Source organism: Leguminivora glycinivorella, chromosome 18 (assembly GCF_023078275.1).
Source record: "Leguminivora glycinivorella isolate SPB_JAAS2020 chromosome 18, LegGlyc_1.1, whole genome shotgun sequence".
Classification (NCBI taxonomy): domain Eukaryota; kingdom Metazoa; phylum Arthropoda; class Insecta; order Lepidoptera; family Tortricidae; genus Leguminivora; species Leguminivora glycinivorella.
In genome coordinates, this window is record NC_062988.1 from 5,578,140 (window position 1) to 5,596,755 (window position 18,616).

Here is an 18,616-nt window from a genome sequence, read left to right on the forward strand (position 1 = left end):
CGTATAGTATTTCTTAGTTTTCCAGAAATTCTCAAACATTATTAAAAAGAAACTAAAAATAGGTGAAACTATTGAAATAATAAATTTTGGTACCTACACTGCCGTTTTGTTTTATTTTATAGAGAAAATATTATTGAGGTAAGTATAAGTAGATTCTTGAGTGGTGGACTAGAAATTAATAGAGGGATGCTACACGAATTAAATTACTTAGGTCTTTGCGTAAGGAGAAGAGAAGAATGTATTTATTTGTTTTATACTCGTATCTCCCATCTTCTATTTTTTACAAACTATTTAGGCCGATATTACACTATCATAGAAATATAGTCATAGACAACATGCCGTCCTTTTTGTTCACGTTACAGAAAAAGGGAGGCATACAGACCTATGATCAGAGATATAGGTATGATAATGTAATATTAGGACTTGGTAAGAGAAGAGAAGTGACCGTTTATGTAGGTAAGTACATAAACAAACCATTTATTTGCAATCAGTAGGTACGGTTAGCCAAGAAGGCAAGAATGTATGAATATATGACTTTCATAGCCAAAAAGCCACATAATAATCCAAATGAAATGTTTATATCAATATTGTATGTTTTCGTTACTTTTATATATATAACGTTTATATTATTTTTAAGGTGAGAACGTAAGTAAGTGCATATTTTATCGATAATTGAATCGACAAAGTAACATCCCTAGCTAACACAAAACCAGGGACCACCTACCAAAAAGAGCAATAACTAGCATATATCCATCCTTTTTCAATACATTATCTAAGTCATAAGGAAGTCAAGGATGAGTATATGCATTTTACACGAATTTTTATTAGGGGGGCTTGATTTCAACAAATGAAGATCGTGCGTCAAATGAAAATCGAGTCGGTCGCGGCTTCGGTTTTTGAAAATCGAGTTGGCCATGCCCGCCGCGGGCATTACGGCTTAACGAAATTAGACTTTATCGTCATAGCAATAAGGTGCAATTATTTGGCAATTACATTATTGCGCCGTGTGTAATAATGAATTTTCATACAACATTATATCACGGTTGTTGACAAGGGATATAATGTCATGCTTTCCGTGAAGTTCTAATGACATATAATCCGACTTTGTCGAGCATGAGGTGTGAAAATGTTATAATGTCTCATGATAGGGGTACAAGTCAAGCAGTCAGTATTTTTAATGCATGTTTGATGAAAAGTAAAATGCACGTGTAAGCAGCACGTGCGTTTTATAAAACGTTTAACTAATCGGTTGAAATGTAGGTACGTTATGTAATGATGTCGCTTAAGTCTCCGTTAATCATTGGCATTTTAATAATTTACTTTCCTTCCGATATTCCATTGCGATAGATAAAGGAGAAAAATAGGACACTTGGTTTTCAACAAGCACATTCCTTGCACCCTCGCGCATATCTGGTAAAATTGCAACCTAAAGCCCCGTATTCATGGTAAAGATTTGTTGAGCATCAGTTGATCAGCGGGCACAAAGTTGCTGGAAACGAAAATGTTGTCTGAAGAAGTCGTGTTGAACTCTCTTATGGAGGTATCTATCGTAGGTATAACAGAAAAACAAAAAGGTATCTTATTCTTTTCCCTAGTAAACTGGTATTTCTACGTCCTTTTTTGGCATCATTTGGTTATCGGAAATCTCGTCCCATGCATCGCTTTTCTTAATTTTATCATCTTTGTACTCCTTTGAAGGATCCCATAATATCAATATAATAATATGGTATCTATCGGGTTTTTGGGTGGTACCCGCGTTCCCGGCTGCCTTTGGAAAGAGCAACACGCTCATATGAACGAAATTAATAAAAATATTTTTTTCGACTTTTTCTTTAATATGTTGTGATCTGAGCCATTGTATATGTATATTTGAACTTACATTTTAGGATAGAGATATAATCACATAGTTAACGAAATCTCTTTATTTTAATTAAAATGAGATAATTATTATCAGTTATATCTTCCCTAAAATAATAACAAATTTGGTATAGTAAGTTCTAAGTTATATTTAATCAGTCTACAGGAGTATCATAAAAGTCTTATTATCATTTTATAAGTCACACTTTTTTATTAATTATTTCACATTCCAATTATTATAAGTAGCTGTAGGATTATGTTTTTTTGATATTTGGAATGTAAAAACAATCTAAACGGATATATATATCGATACCTCTGGGTTCAATTGGCGTAAAGGACATTTTGGCGAAAATGAGTTATATATACAGTTTTGTTCAGAATTTCAAGCGCTATCGATCTGTGTAGTTAAAATTTCGATATCTCTTAAAAAGTTGCCTTTACGACCAAGATTTTCTACTATGGACTTGCAAAAATAGCTTTTCTGAAGGGGCGTAAATATCAAGTCATTAATTATAAATTATTATTTGTGTCGTAAAGGAAATCTACAAATAAAAATATAGTCGTAAGTCACCTAAATATATATTATTGCCCTTTAAGCCCTTACTTTTTAAGGATCACTTTCTATAGTAGTGTGGTAAAGTTGGGCGTAAAGGACAAGTTTTTTTGTTGTTCGTCCTTTACGACCAGCACTAAAAGTATTTTATCCGCAACTGTAATCGATATCATTGGGTTCAATTGTCGTAAAGGACATATAATGCAGGTTTCCAAGAGAAAGATAAACCCACTTTTTTGTTTTTTTGGCCTATATTTGTGACGTGTATAAGAAAAATATGCAGATTACGAGTATCTTTAACCTAGTGTAACAACCGTAGTGATAAACTAAACGATTTAGAAGATAGATGGTTGTAAAGGACACGTCAAAAGCTATTAACGTCCTTTACACCCATGATTTGATAGGGTCGTAAATGACGGTCTTAGATGATTTTTATACAAAACCGGGGCGTAATTGTAACCGAAATGGTACAAATGTTGTGCTAAGTTTACAATTAGAAACTGGAAAAATGTGTCAAAACGTACTTAATATGGCATAGAATAGACATTAGTTTAATGCAGTGTATTATTTATCTAAGCTATTTTAGAAACAAAAAAGAACAAGACTATTTTATATCCAGTTTTGTAATAAAGAAACAATATTTGCTTAAAAACGATCTACTAATACTTTGGCAACAAGCTCAAAGTTATTTTTTTAGTATTCGCCGCTGTTGAATAGTCAGTAGGTTACGCATTCAGCCTTTAATTCTAGCGGGGAAACGCTTTCGTAGTATTATTATACTGCGACGAGATGTAGGTAATTTAAAAAAAACACTATGGTAATCAGGGTACGTACCCACAACGTATGCACAAACGCTCACGATAATATCTATTTCGTAGCTATATGTTTTTTTCGTAGCTATAGCTATAGCTTTATCGCTCTTGCGTATTGCACCAGACTGCATTTTTGTCGGCGTCTGGCGTCGACGATTGCCATTCAGCTACGCCGCCAGTAAACTTTAACAGTAGACTATACTAACATTTAGTGCGACAATAACAGGTGCGTTTCGCTAGCGAATGAGCGTTAGCGTTTGGTGACTTGGCTATGTACCTACAGGTACTTAAAGCATTGACTATAATATTTATAGGATTGAACTCATAATTAAGATTATTCTTACTTAACAGGTTAAAGACTAAATAACAATCTTCTGTTTTAAAATTATCAAAAATATGCATCGACATAGTAGGTAGTCTTGACTACAGTTACTATTATTTATTAGTTGGTCACAGTTTGTATACGCGTCTTAACTTGCGTTTATAAATTGGTACTTAACTCTTAGTTATTCTTAGAACTTCTTTCTACTTTATACTTAAAATTACTGTCGTATTAATATAGTCTACTGTTCACAGTTGCTGATTAAAGTTTACGTGATTACCATCAGTGTTTTTATATTTACTTAAACTACGAAAGCGTTTCCCTGCTAGAATTAAATACTGAATGCGTAACTTATTGAGAGTTGAGACAGCGGCGAGTACTAAAATAATAACTTTCCAAAATACTAGATAGTTTTTAAGCAAATGTTGTTTCTTTATTGCAAAACTGGATATAAAATAGTCTTGTTCTTTGTCTCTGCTAAATATTTAGATAAATATACACTGTAACACTAATGTGGCTATTCTATGCCATATTAACTACGTTTTGATACATTTTTCAAGTTTCTCAATTGTAAACTAAGCTAAAAACAGTTGCCATTTGTACCATTCCGGTTACATTTACGCCCCGAATTTGTATAAAAATCATCTAAGACCGTCATTTACGACCCTATCAACTCTAATTGTTCAAAAAAATCGTGGGTGTAAAGGACGTCCATAGCATTTTGACGTGTCCTTTACAACCATCTAACTTCTAAACCGTTTAGTTTATCACTACGGTTGCTACACTAGGTGAAGGATACTAAAAATCTACATATTTTTCTATATACGTCACAAATATAGGTCAAAAAACAAAAAAGATATAAACATTTTTCTAAAAAAAAAGTTGTTTTTTGCTTCTCCTGAAAACCTGCATTTTGTCCTTTACGCCAATTGAACCCAAAGGTATAAACGACCTAGCCGTGGTATACAGTGTGTGTGTAAGCCTTATAGGGGTATATATTTTATTTTTTCAACTAGGTATTTGTTTGTATTGTTATGAATAAATTATGAATTATTAGTATCTTTGTTGTGTATGTATAATGATCATAGCATATTCCACGCCGCCGAGAGATGTTTGACGTCAGCCAAAAAATGTAGTGTGTAGGTACTTAGGTACTACATTTTTTGACTGGCTTCACGTAAAGTAGAATTTAAAATGGCCGTAGGTAAGGTACCTAAGGCACCTTTTGTGATTATACCTATGTTTATAAGTAGCTTAAGCTTGCTTATAATATCAGGTAAGAGCCCCATGGAGTTGCACGCATTTATAGGCTGCTTACCCGTATCCTTGTTTGCCACCGCCATAGTATACAAAAAAAAAGCAAAAATTGCAAAAAAATACTTTTACTTATCTGTTAAGCTTTGTCATTTTTGTTTGCGATTTCCCATAAGGGCCCTTTTCTACTAAACTTTGAACTCAATTTTAATAAAGAAAGAATTAAATTAACGTATATCAATCAATCAATCAATCAAAATATTCTTTATTCAAATAGGCTTACAATAAGCACTTTTAAATTGTCAACAGTGTACAATATTCATCTTATTCTAAATATCAGAGCAATTTATTGGTGCAATAAACAATATTGTTTTAAAACTACGTTGATATAATAAAATGATATCAATATAAATTGTATAAAAAAAATACTAGTCTAAAAACTTCTAGAATAAATTCTAAATGTCAAAAAAATTGTATAAAAATACATCGAGTTATCAATATCATCATTAATAAGCTACAATATACAATTAATGGTTTTCAGCAATACTTGTATCCCACGGTGTTTCATCATTCATGTAGTCTTGTGTGCTATAGTAGGCTTTAGAGATCAGTATACGCTTTACATAATGTTTAAATCGATTAAAAGACAGTTCAGTGATGGCATCGTGAAAGTAAAATATACAAAAAGAGGTATAACAATACACCTCTTTTTGTATATTTTACTATTTTGCATAAAACAAAACAAATGATAATTTTGAAGGATCCTTTTCTTATGGACGATCACAAATATGTACCTATGCCATTCTAAAATTATGAAAATTCGTTATATTTATAATATTTATAACGCACAGAAAATTTGATCAGACATGATCCCCGATTTTGTACTTTTGATGTACTTGATGGATTGACAGCAAATTATCAATGGGCTTCAATTTTCGAATAATCGCAAATCACCCCGTTATGTGATGTTCAATCTGTTCCTCTAAGGTCGTATAAAAAGTGTTGTAGATATTGTTTTAAAGCACACATCGACAGATTTTAGTACGTAGTTGGTCTACCTTGAAGATAACTGACTCAACTGCTACGTAGAAAAGTTGCAAGTCCTTGTTCGTTGGTCCGACAGCAATCACCAGCGGTTGGAAAGGGGTTCCTCTGGCTAGATGCATTTTCTGGAATTGCTCCAGTTTAGTTTTGATTTCACTCTGGTTCTGTAACAAAAATATTATAATGTGGGTTAGTTTGGTGCACCGTTTGCTAAAAATATTCCTCAGTCAAACCGTGGAAACTGTTTACACTGTACTTGTAAAAGCTTTCTTGCGATTCTCCACAATCTAGGATATTTTCGGGTGTTTGATTATTGACCTTTTTTAAATTTCACCTTCAGATCCTCATTAGTGCTAAGCTCAAGCAGCTCTTCTTGTATTGAGTTGGTAGGAAACTCTTGCGACCAAACAACACTCTCTTTAATAAATATTATTCTCCTTCTTCATCTACAACTCTTGCCCAACACTCCGGTAAACTTTGGTCTCCAGCCATCCAAAAATCCTTTGGTTTTGAATCAAAAAACTCTGAGGGTATTTTTAATGTCCGTTTGGTAATGAAAGTGTTTATCGCGTAAATAATTAATAAAATATACTGATCCCTCGGATGCGAAACCAAATAGCAAATGGTTTCTATTTTTTTTATCTAACTAATCTATATTGTTTTCTTTATAATCTACGCATTGTGAGTATAAAAGGCCGCTACGATTTGCATCGATATTAGTATTAAACAGAGATTATTAGAAGTTGGAACAATGAACTATAAAATTTACTACATATTCACGTTGGTAAGAGAAACAGTTGTAATCGATTAAAACGGTCTTCATTCGTAAATTGTTTACATAGCGTTACTAATAAATTATCATCCATATGTACGACAGAATTTTAAGATTTATTATTTTCAAATGAAATGTCTAAGCAGTTATCATATATAGCGCCATTTGTAAGCTAATTAGTCATACAATGAGATGCCTATGAAATTAGGTTATAAATATTTGTAATACTTATTTACATGAATCTATAAAGAAGTATTTACATCATCGGGTTAAGCAGAGCAGAGCACATAGAAATAGGTCAAGTCTCAGTGACACTTATCTAGTAATTAAGTGGTTGCGCTAGCCCATTACCCACACCTCAGTTGAACCCATATCCTACAGTCGATTTCTACGACACTCACGGGAGGATAGGAGGTGGTGAAATCCTGTCACCACACGGGGGCATATTTTGTTTCAATAATTCCAACTCTTCTAAAAAATATTGGACATTTCAGGCCCTCTTCAACGCTGTTTTTCCTGCAACTTCAAGCTCAGGTATATGATAAAGACAAAGCATATGTAGAAAATATATTACATGGGTAATGTAGAGGTAATAGTTATGCCCCTGCTGAAACGGCGCAGCAATCTTACAACTAATAAAATTACGATGTACAGTTGATAGTTTAATAAAAGGTTCTCAGTTAAATTACTCAGTGTTGGTGATACTATTGGTTCTTAATAACAACTCTCAGCACAATTTTGGCCACCGGAGAGCGTATGAACTGTTGCGGCTTGAATAAGCAGTTTTGTCAAACCTTTACAAAAATTACATTAAGAGTCGAGGCGCGAGTCCTCGCGAATAATACGACCTGTAAAGATATTTAGAAGATAACTTTATTTCAGAGTCCCTACTCATTTCATGTTATGTCGGGGATATCGAATGCATGAAAAAATCCACGGAGACTTTTCTAAAGCACACACGTGGAGGAATACCGGCCGCAAACATCCTACCTAATGACCCTATACACATATCAGCAGTGGACGCGCCATTTGAGGTTGACGATTTGGTGTACTTGAACAAAAATGTTACTGTGTCGGGGATGGCCAATCAGAGGCTGGAAGATCTTCAGTAAGTTATATTTAATACGACTATTAAAATTTTAATTGTCGTACATTGGCCGCAGCTTGAAATTCTTGTAGTTTAAAGCATTTTATTTTAATGACGGTGGTCTTGTGTGATTTTCATTTTCAGTATCTTCATCACAACTTGAAGTATATATTTTTGTTATTTTCCTCGTGAGGCATTGTTCTTGTCGTTCACTCTCAGTCTGTAAATCTGAGGTATTCTCCACCAGTTTGAGTTTTCTTTTCGCTTTCCCTACGTCATTATCTCATGCAAATAAAAAACACACAACCTGCAAAAATAATAAATTAGTAAATTGTTTCGTAGACCTCTGAACTTTTTTACAATTAATAAATAAAATATAATATAAAACATTCTTACACAAATATGATTGAGTCCCGCGGTAAGCTCAAGAAGGCTTGTGTTGTGGGTACTCAGACAATGATACAGTATACATACTCATTGAAAACTTCGTTTCTAGAATGAACCTTGGAACTGGTTCGGTGGTGCTGACGACATCAGGCGATGTGTCCATAGACGGGGATATGGTGCAGGTCTTCCGCATCGTCGGCAAAAGCGTGGCAGGGCGTTTCAGGGCATATGGACGTAAGTTGACGTATCTTTTTGCCACGGCTCATGCATGAGAGCCTGGGGTCCGCTCTGACTACTAAGTTGTATTGATGGAGTTGGAGAATAGTCTTAAGAGTTCTTCAAACGGGCTATTTAGGGAAAAAATGGTGGCTACTCTTGTGTAAGCTACGGGCTGCCACTAATGAAAGTTACAGATTCGCAAGCCGCTCCGGAGACATTGGGGCATAATTATTTGTTATGATTCATGCCTAAAGTGCCCTTTTTTTTAAATTTCTATAGCCGTTGCTACACTTTGTAAGTGTGGTATTCCACTTATTCAATATTGTGATGAAGTCTTGGTCAAATTTAATATCACCGTCAGACAGTGCCAAGTCTGTCTAGGGTTAGCCTGGACGAATGTATGAGTTATGCTATGAGTCATACATGTATATTTATCACAATTTGGCACGCTCATGTTGCCATTCATCGAGTGAAAAAAACAAGTATTGTATTTAACATTCCAGTTGCATATCTAAAAAATGCATTAGACGTTGTTTGTCACTAAATAGGCGTGACCGGTGATAATAAGGAAATATTTTATCCGAGATATAAAAATATTTGCGGAACATTGAATTTACAATGGTTTTTCTAAATCGGTCATGTTAGATTTAGGGTTTAGGGGTAGTTTCATGTTTATTACAAGGCAGGAGAGTGAGCTTTTCTACCAGAGCAACTATTTTCGAAAATATCATATTAGGTGTATGCTATGTTTATAAGAATTTAATAAGTTTACAAACCATTATACACTGTGTAATATGAGGGATCCGAAAGATGAAAAATGAAAAAATGAAAAAAGTATTTATTAACTCCACCACAAAGTATACATGTACAATAATTTTCTTATAATTAATGGATGGTTACAATAATTGCAAAACTTGTGCGGTGGAGACTGGTGCCCAATAGGTTGAACCTGTGTGTCAGGTCACCAGGTCTCCAATCCTCAGATGTGTAAGACTTTTGTTATAATATTTTATTGAAATGGAGTTTAAAATAGGTAAATAAATAACATAAAGTAGGTAAGTAAAACTATATAAAGATTTTAACTACGCATTTCTGAGAGCAAAATAAAGATAAAATGTTATATGACGTGAAGAAAAAAATTTAATGTTATTTGAAAAACTGGCACTTTAAATAAAAAAATACATTTTTTTCTGACAAAATACTTTTTTGCAATAAGAGGATAGTTAGATTGTCCGATAACGGCATCATCAGGCACGTTTTGTTCTGAGAAATAATATGTACCGCTTTACAGAAGACCGCAGCCAAATAGCACTAGACCCTAATCATAGTGTTGTGTTCCTGCCGGTGAGTAAGGCTGCCAGAGCTCAACGAGGGTGTGGTGTGCTGGTGACGGAAGGATCCACGGAACTAATTTGTTCCGTCTATTGTCCGTTGAGTCGTCGGCAACCCGAACCCTCCTTGGAACTTGTACATTCTTTTTTGCTGTGAACTTAACACAACTAAAGGGATTGTACAAGCTTCTAATGGGTTGGCAACGCGCATGTGACACTCCAGTTGGTTGCAGGCGTTCATAGGTTACGGTGACCGCTTTCCATCAGGCGGACCGTATGCTTGTTTGTCACCGACGTAGACTAAAAAAAAAATTTAATGCTTACAACTCTGAAAGTATCGCCGAATCCAGAAAAGTTTATATGACATTTTACTTTTCTAATATGATGAGGAATTACGCTTTTAAAATTATTCGGTTTCTTTATGTTACACCGTGTATAAATGTAAATATTAATACAATCTCACTGTTTCCTCATTTTACAGGATTTGGGTATTATACGATTTAACTGTTACTGTTTTATTTACAGGTGTATTGTGCACAGCTTCTTACAGTTATTCGTTTAATCGGGACGGCATGGGAGTGGAACATTATGTAGTCGGCCCCGAAACTAACTCTTGCGATCTTATCAGTAGTCCCGTACTTTCGTTCATCTCTTCATGCAATGGTCAGTAATGATAATATACGTGAAGCGGTACAATGTACCGTGGGTTGTTGATGTTTTAGAATACGTTACTATAGATATCCAAAACAGTCCAGTCCAAAAAAAAGTCGTCTGGACTGTCTTCGAGAAGTGTGTCATCGGCTGCTTTTAGGCGGGGGAATCTCAAGTCTGTTGGCTGTGACGGGCGACCAGGATGTCCGCAGTCAGGGTCCGCACGTACGCCGTGTCTTGCGTGGGCGACGGTCGCGTCTCATCGCATCGTCTACTTTCCATATCGATAAGGCTGCCACGGCGTTAGACATGACTCAAAGCCTGAAAGAGTGACGGATGTTTTGGAATGAACTGAAATATTAAAGATAAAAGTGCGTTAAAATTGGTGTTTATTTTCGTGTCCAAACGAACGTGATCTGGAATAAAAATTTGAGACATTTCTTTATTGATGAAACCGATTTCTAAAAGGCATCATCCAATGATAGACTGTAAATCTAAACTGGCAAATCGCATCCATCGCTAATGGGTTTCCTTGTTGGCATCATCCAAGTACCAGTTGAATTTACAGTTTAGACTAGAGATAATGGGATGAATCTAAACTAAAAATCGCATCCATCGCTGGCCCAAGTGGGTTTCCTTGTTGGCAGCCCATACTTGATAAAATAGTTTTATTTCCGAATAATAATTTTGATGGTGCTCCGTAGCATTGCCAAAGGTATTTGTAAATTTCTGGCAGTTTCCTTTTATTATTATTTATTAATATAACATACAATTTAATTTGTACTTTTTATTGATAATTTGTGCAATAAAGTTTAAATAAATAAATAAATTTACACAGCATTACAGTTTGCACCAAAGCGCTGGCAAACTTAAACATGCTCAGTGACAATAATTACAGTATTAATTATGATTAATTCATGCAAATACACAGTATACAATTGGAAAAAAAGGAAATAATAACAAACGGAAGATATATGTCAAAAAAAAGGCTTTATACAATACATGTCAAAAATGCGATGAACAGTCACAGTATTTTATTTTCATTCATCCATCGTCTCACAGTATCTCAAACAATCACGACACACATTCACCCATCTACTACCTTTTGACTTGTGCTAACAGTACCGGCGGTCGACTGAAGTGAACCCATTTCTTACATGTATTTTTACGAACACTTCATAAATTCTGGACGATTAAGAAATACGTACCTACATAATAGTCTTGCTACCACCCTTTACGCGAAAACCTAGTCCAGTTTTCGACCTCGTGAAGATCCTGTTCTTCACTTGTTGCATCGGTTTGTTTTCTTTTATTGCCTGGTGTGACCATGTTTTGTTATAAATTCGTCACGCTCCCTCGATTACCTTGATGTGTGTGGCCATAAAATTGACAATTTTGAGCGGTTTTCAGTTCCCTTTCAATATGTTGCACTTCAAGTCGGAGTAAGCGCTTTCTACAGGACTTGATGTGCCAGTCTTGAACGTCTCGAACTAGTTAAAATTTGGCCCATAAAAGAAACTGCCGGTATTCTGTATAATTCTTGGCATACACCTGATGAGCTCGGTCTCAAAATCGCCCTTAAGGAAGTCCAGATAGGTTTGTCCATTTAGCCGATCTAAGAAAAAAGAACCCAATATTTTGTCCTGCAGAATACCAGACCACACATTCCTGCTAAAATGGTGCTGGAAGTAAGTTACCTTTGTTTTGTGCGGTTTCTCAGTTGCGTGCTCAGTTGGGAACGTTACCACCGGATTCACGCGGAGTAACGTTCCCGTTTTATAAGCTGCTGCCATACGCCGGTTCCACATATATCCGTGCCAACCTTTTTATTCCGTTCCGTCCTATTCTAACCGTTCCTGTTCTGTCTAGCCGCCTGAACCTTTTTTAGGGTTCCGTAGTCAACTAGGAACCCTTATAGTTTCGCCATGTCTGTCTGTCCGTCCGTCCGTCCGTCCGTCCGTCCGTCCGTCCGTCCGTCCGTCCGTCCGTCCGTCCGTCCGTCCGTCCGTCCGTCCGTCCGTCCGTCCGTCCGTCCGTCCGTCCGTCCGTCCGCGGATAATCTCAGTAACCGTAAGCACTAGAAAGCTGAAATTTGGTACCAATATGTATATCAATCACGCCAACAAAGTGCAAAAATAAAAAATGGAAAAAAATGTTTTATTAGGGTACCCCCCCTACATGTAAAGTGGGGGCGGATATTTTTTTTTTATTCCAACCCCAACGTGTGATATATTGTTGGATAGGTATTAAAAAATGAAGAAGGGTTTACTCACCCATTCCATTTTTTCATAACATTAACGCTTAAATTGATATCTTTGTCAAGTAAATACGCCATCTATTAAATTTCGGTAGAAATTTAATATGACTGGCTGGTTAGTATTTACGATGACAAAGATGGCTTTCAATTTAGTTTTTAGCGTTAATGGTTGTGGATGAAAAAATGGATATGGGTGAAAATCAACTAAATTTAGGAGCCGTCCACAAAAAGAGCCTTATTGGCAAATTTAAAATTTGGTCCCAGTTGCCCCACTTCACGCACGCCAAGTAAAACACAGCACGGGAGAAACTTAAAGGCTTGACTATACAGATATTTGTGCCAAAATATGCAACAGAATTCAGCTCAACTGAGAAAAGCTTGGAATTCAAGAAAAAAAATGAATTTGGAAATACACGCTCACGCTCTCCGAGCCCCAATCGATCTGCCCCAAAAAACAAAGTTCCTCCGAATCTAGAATCCTTGCAAAAAATTTAAATTCAAAATCATCGTAAATACTAACCAGCCAGTCATATTAAATTCCTACCAGCCAGCATTGATGTACAAAAATTAACAGTTAATAACATTATTTTGATATAAGCGCCACCTAACGGTAGTCAACTGAACCAACAGCAGCCAAAAGTCCACACAATACGAACCGGCTACGTACATACCGAAGTAGTTCCATTGTTCATTGTGATGATTAAAGGCCCCGTTTCTTTGAAAAGTCGCCTCGTCTGTGCACATGCACAAGATTCGGCGCTCTCTATTTTCTAACAGCCACTGACAAAATTGCTGCCGCATTCATGTATTTTCTTGATTTTGTATGGACTCAATTGCACGCAATTTAGCCTCAATAGTGCTTCGCGGGATTCCACTTGCCGCCAAGTATTTTCTTTAATAACCTCCAAATTTTCAGGATGGGGGACGGCCATTATCATGGTATCCCCGGGGGTAAATCGCGGCGCTTATTTGTACGAAATGCAATTACAGCAGTCAGCAGTTTAGATGGTTTGCAGAGAAGGGACGGTCTGATTTATTTTGGCAGAACTTTTCCATGTAAACGCACCTCCACTGTACACTGGTTTACGTCACCATAATAAATGGCCGGGTGGCCATTTATTATGGTAACGTAAACCAGTGTTCATAGGAGGGTTCCTATCCAAATTTTTATCTTCCTTATTTTTTGTGGTTGATTTGAGAGCACATAATACACTTGCACTTCATTCTCTGTTTTCCTATTTGGGGAAATCCATGTCCATTTGAGTCTTATCTTATTTTAAAGAATGTATCCATAATTGATTATCCCTCTGTTCTTGAGTTATAATCATATGATCTTTGACTTCTTTTTATTTCTCGTGATTTCTCCTATTTACTTTCACTCACTAAGCTTAATAGTATGGGTCTTGGTATTTCGCCTTTTGGTGTTTTCTTAATGCGATGTATTTTGTTTACTTCGTGATCTTCTAAAGTTATGTCGTGCTCCTCTTTGAAGGTTTCCTTGACGCATCTTAGTAACTGCCAAGGGAATTCGGAATTGTGCCTTGAACTCTAACACCTAAGTCAACGTTTTGGCCTGTTTTTGTGTCCCATCGTTTGGTACTTTATCTCCGAGTAATATAGCGGTTGGTATAAACCCTTTATCGCTCTCTGCCATTTAGTCACGATATGAGTTTCTGGGCGCAAGATCAATATCCGCTTCGAGGAAGATGGGCAAATACTTTGAGCGCTTGGGAGTCTTCAAACCTCTCCAGTTTTCGGCCTCATCGAGGTTCTATTTTTCACTTGTTGCGTCAGTTTTTTTTTATTTCCTGGTTAGTTTTCGCGTAATCAAATAAAATATTGGACCACAATACGCATTCTGCCGCAATTCTATTGAAATACTGGCATACGTCTGGCAAGTGGTAAGGGTTGAGCTCGACCTCTGGGTTATCGTATGATGCCACTTCCTTTTTGGTGTCTTATCCATTTACCAACGCTCGGGGCCAGCCCATCATCGCTCCCACCATCTAGCAGACGCACACCTTATTTTTCAGCCTCGGTCTCTTCGTATTGATATTTGTGGTCGCGCTACGCGACTTCGCATCACCTTTACAAGGCGAGACAGGCATTCCACGACGGAATAGCAGTTTCCAGCTCTATCCTCCTTACTAGCGACTTTGCGACCGTCAAAGGTCCGTAACAGACTCTGCAATGATTAGTTTGCCCAGGAGTCTCGAGTAAAATCTTCATGCGGCGTTTATGTAGTGCTTGCTACTAACGTCTAAGTCGTCTAACCTTAGAAAGGTTTAAGGGCCTATGGAATCAATTCTTTAAATATGTTAGCAACGTTATCGAAGGTAGAGTCCTTCGCTTGGTTTCAGGCATTCGGAAACGCAAACACATAATTTTATAACTTACAATAGACAAATATTTCGAGCGCTTGGGAGCGCCCAAACCTTAATGTAAGTGGCCATAGAATTGACCACTTTGAGTGGCTTTGATTGGCCTTTTATCACTCGCTTTTCAACCACTGTAACCGTATTGGGCATAAAGTCTTCTTCAGTAAACAAATTCCTATCAAAGGGAAAAACATCCACACTTTTAAACGCGTTTATAATATTCACCGGGGCCAATACTTGAAGGAAAGCCTTCCCCACGATTTCGCCAATTGTCCAAGATCAAGAAGATGTTCTGAACTTCTATTAGTAAGATTGAGTTCATCCACCCACTCGGTGCCGCAAGACCTAAAGTTCCTGGGGGCGTTAGCAGGCAGTTCTTGAAGTTTTTACAAGGAAACACCATAAACTTCCCTTTAAACACGAATTTTGGCCACAAAGACAAACAAAACCATCTGACACATCAACACCTATTTATTAATTGGTTATTTCTTCCGTTTATTTATTTTGTAAGAGAGAAACTTCATCATCGTTGCCTGGCGGTTTAGCACAACTTGCGCGCGAGTCCATACATCAAACACGACAAGTACGGACTTGCGCTGTGCGCGAGAGTGTCAGTTGTGCTAGACCGCCTTATAAATTTGCAATTTGAATATATGTGTACTGGGTCCTTGCAATTGACAAATTGAACGGCCAGTATTACTATTATTTCCAGTAAAAATGAGGAAACTACTTGAGAAAATATGTAAATCCAGTAATACGCAAATAATGACATATAATGTCGAGTGTTCATTTTCTATTATTTCGTTTTCAGCTAAATTTTGTCCAGTCGACAGGAAAGATTTGTGGAAAAAGAATGCCAGCAAAATCGTCGAGCAGGCGTACGCTGTTCTCATCCACAACATCAGAGCGGCCGCCAAAGTCCTGCCTGCGACTGCCTTCTTTAAAAACCCCCATGGGTTATAAATTAGGATATGTATACAACAGTCTGCAAATTTATAAATGAAAGGGCTAACCGCACATTGAATACTAATTATTATATATTATGTATATTGGATTCATTATGGCAAGTTCTGACGTCTGGGCGTCTACATGATAAAAATCTATCCTATGTTTATTATATTTTAGACACAAAATTAAGTTTTTAATTCGATTACACGATTATTTCGTTATATTATTATATTTGTTTGTTTTATAACAACTTCCATCTACATCACATGGCTGACAGTCCGGCCTGGCCTAGCGCGTAGTGACCCTGCCTGCTAAGCCGCGGTCCTAGGTTCAAATCCGTAACTCGCGTCGATTTAAAACACTCCCTTCGGTCGTGTTTGAATTTGTCGCCACTCGTTTCGAACTTCCTTTTTTTCGCACTTCTTTTCCCACGTCGGTGGGAAACAGGTATACGGTCCGCCTGATGTGAAGCGGTCACCGTAATCTATGGACGCCTGCAACTCCAAGGGTGTCACATGCGCGTTGCCAACCCATTAGAAACTTGTACACTCGACTTTTTTATGTAATGCGCGTTGCCGACCCATTAGAAACTTGTACATTTTGAAGAAATGTTTTAAACCACACGATTTACGAATTTCCTTTTCGCACCTGTATCGTACGACGTTTTACAGTACAGATGGCCCTCCGAAATTTCGACCTGACATAATAATGAACCACTGCTCGCACTAGTGCGTAAAAAAACACCATGTTCAATTTGCACGATGCAACCGACGCCAGAAAAGTTTTAAATTAAAAACCCTATTCCTCGAAAAGGTTTTAGAATTAGCATTTAGCATATACACTACAAAATTTTGGTTTTCCCAAATCACTTTCCAACACACACCAGGTCACAGACACCAGGTTTCTGGCGACTGCGAGTAATTCACTGGTGTCATAATCAATCCAGCATTGCCCCAAACACAGGGCCTCGTTGCACTTTTGGATGATAATACCAGTGCTTCTACTAGTGTCTCCCTTACTTTCTCTGACAAGTATTTCCTGAAACTATACAGAACTTTAAGGCGATAGAAAGCATTCCGTATTTTAGTGTTAGCGTGACTTTCAAATCTCAGTTCCCCATCCATGACAAGACCAAGGTTCTTTGCACACGGCACATGTGGCACAGCGTCCGTTCCTACATAAACTTCAGGTTTTTGGTTTATTATCTTTTGTATTTGCCATTTATTTCCCATTACCATGAACTGCGACTTTGATGGGTTGAGTACCAGATTATTTTTAGACGACCATTCTGCTACTGCTTGAAGATCGTCGTTTATTTCCTCTATAGCCAAGGTCATGTCTTGTGGCATGAACGAATGGTACATCTGTGTGTCGTCAGCGTATAGATGCATCCCACAATATCTGATCTTGGTTACTAGGTCTGCATGAAGTTATATGATGAAAACGATAAGTTTTATATTCCATATTTAAACCTAACATAGAGTAATAAGCGATTTCTCTAATAGTATAGTTCTTTTGCCCACTTTCTCAATAGTTTTTTTTTACAAGCATATATTTGCAAAATTTCGGAAAGGAACATTCAACCCCACGTTGGGGCGAGTTGTTCCGTGTCTGGGGCAAATTGTTCCGCTTACATAATATAAATAAAATATAATAGTAAGTTAGGTTTCTTTCCAGTAAAACAATAATTTTAATCGTTACATTTATTTATGTTAAGGCACCGTTATAAAATATTAAGAAAATAACAACAAAACTACTAGTTACACAAATTACACAATTATACGAACATTATGTACTGTTTAACTAAAATTGAGATCCTTTAGCTTATAAATGTAACTACCTGCATACTTAATATTAATTAGGGATACAATAATTATCCAGGTAAACACTTTTTTATAACTTAAATATATGGCACTTCCATGACAGAACTTGAAAAAACAAACATAACTGGTAACTTTCACATAAATGTTTCTTTTAAATTATAATAGTTATTAATCAAGTTAAAAATCTTATAAAATACATAACTGCAATTATTTTAACTAAATAAAGCAACCGGTAACCTTCAGACTAAAGAAACGTTTCATTACTTAATAAGTCTAATGACAAATGAGATCACAACTTCAGTTCTAATCAAATAACAAAACAAAAACTTGTAACGTCCCTACTTTTTTCATTTAAGCACTATATCTTGACGTATATGATTATTTATTTTCAGGTGGAATGACAAACAATTAGTCTTGTTTTAAGGAGTCATACTTAACTTTGGCATCTTTTATTCTTGTTCATCATTAAATTCTTCATCTGACTCACAGTTGGGACAGACATAAGTTATACCAGCTTCATTTATACATTTAACATGGGCCCAGTTTTTACACATTGTACATTCTATCCACTGTTTTCTTGGACGAGAATTTGAATATGAATCACAACAAACTATGCAGTACCATTCCAGATCCTCGTTACTATCACTATCACTTTCTTGTAATACTCTTCGTTTAGCTTTTTCCTTTCCTTTTCCTTTACCTTTTCCTTTATTTTTTTTGTTTTCTTTTCCCTTCTTAGTAATGTCTTGGTTCTTTTTTGCTTTCTTCTTTGCCTGTTCTTCTGCTAATGCGTTTTTTTCTGGCGTGTCGGTCAAAACAGCAGACTTTCTTATACGGCGCTTTGTAGCAGTCTGCAGTCTTGGTGGTGCCTTTGGTAAAGGTTTTACGATTGCAGGGTTAAACACAGCTGGACCATTTGTC

General features: G+C 36.5%; 1 protein-coding gene across 1 annotated transcript; it reads left to right on the forward strand.

The window, feature by feature from the left end:
* Window positions 1-6,518: 6,518 nt before the first annotated feature.
* Window positions 6,519-16,098, forward strand: LOC125235915 (juvenile hormone-binding protein-like). Its single transcript, XM_048142552.1, has 6 exons — window positions 6,519-6,626; window positions 7,109-7,148; window positions 7,497-7,722; window positions 8,198-8,322; window positions 10,164-10,301; window positions 15,736-16,098. Exons 1-6 carry the CDS (start codon window positions 6,594-6,596, stop codon window positions 15,885-15,887), a joined length of 714 nt encoding a protein of 237 aa, XP_047998509.1. The 5' UTR covers window positions 6,519-6,593; the 3' UTR covers window positions 15,888-16,098.
* Window positions 16,099-18,616: the final 2,518 nt, after the last annotated feature.

Excerpts from the sequence above, each read along its gene's own strand:
- LOC125235915 (XM_048142552.1), top strand. The coding sequence starts at position 6,594 with ATGAACTATAAAATTTACTACATATTCACGTTG. Across the intron at positions 6,627-7,108 it reads TTTACTACATATTCACGTTG|GCCCTCTTCAACGCTGTTTT; the intron begins GTAAGAGAAACA and ends TGGACATTTCAG. Across the intron at positions 7,149-7,496 it reads TCCTGCAACTTCAAGCTCAG|AGTCCCTACTCATTTCATGT; the intron begins GTATATGATAAA and ends ACTTTATTTCAG.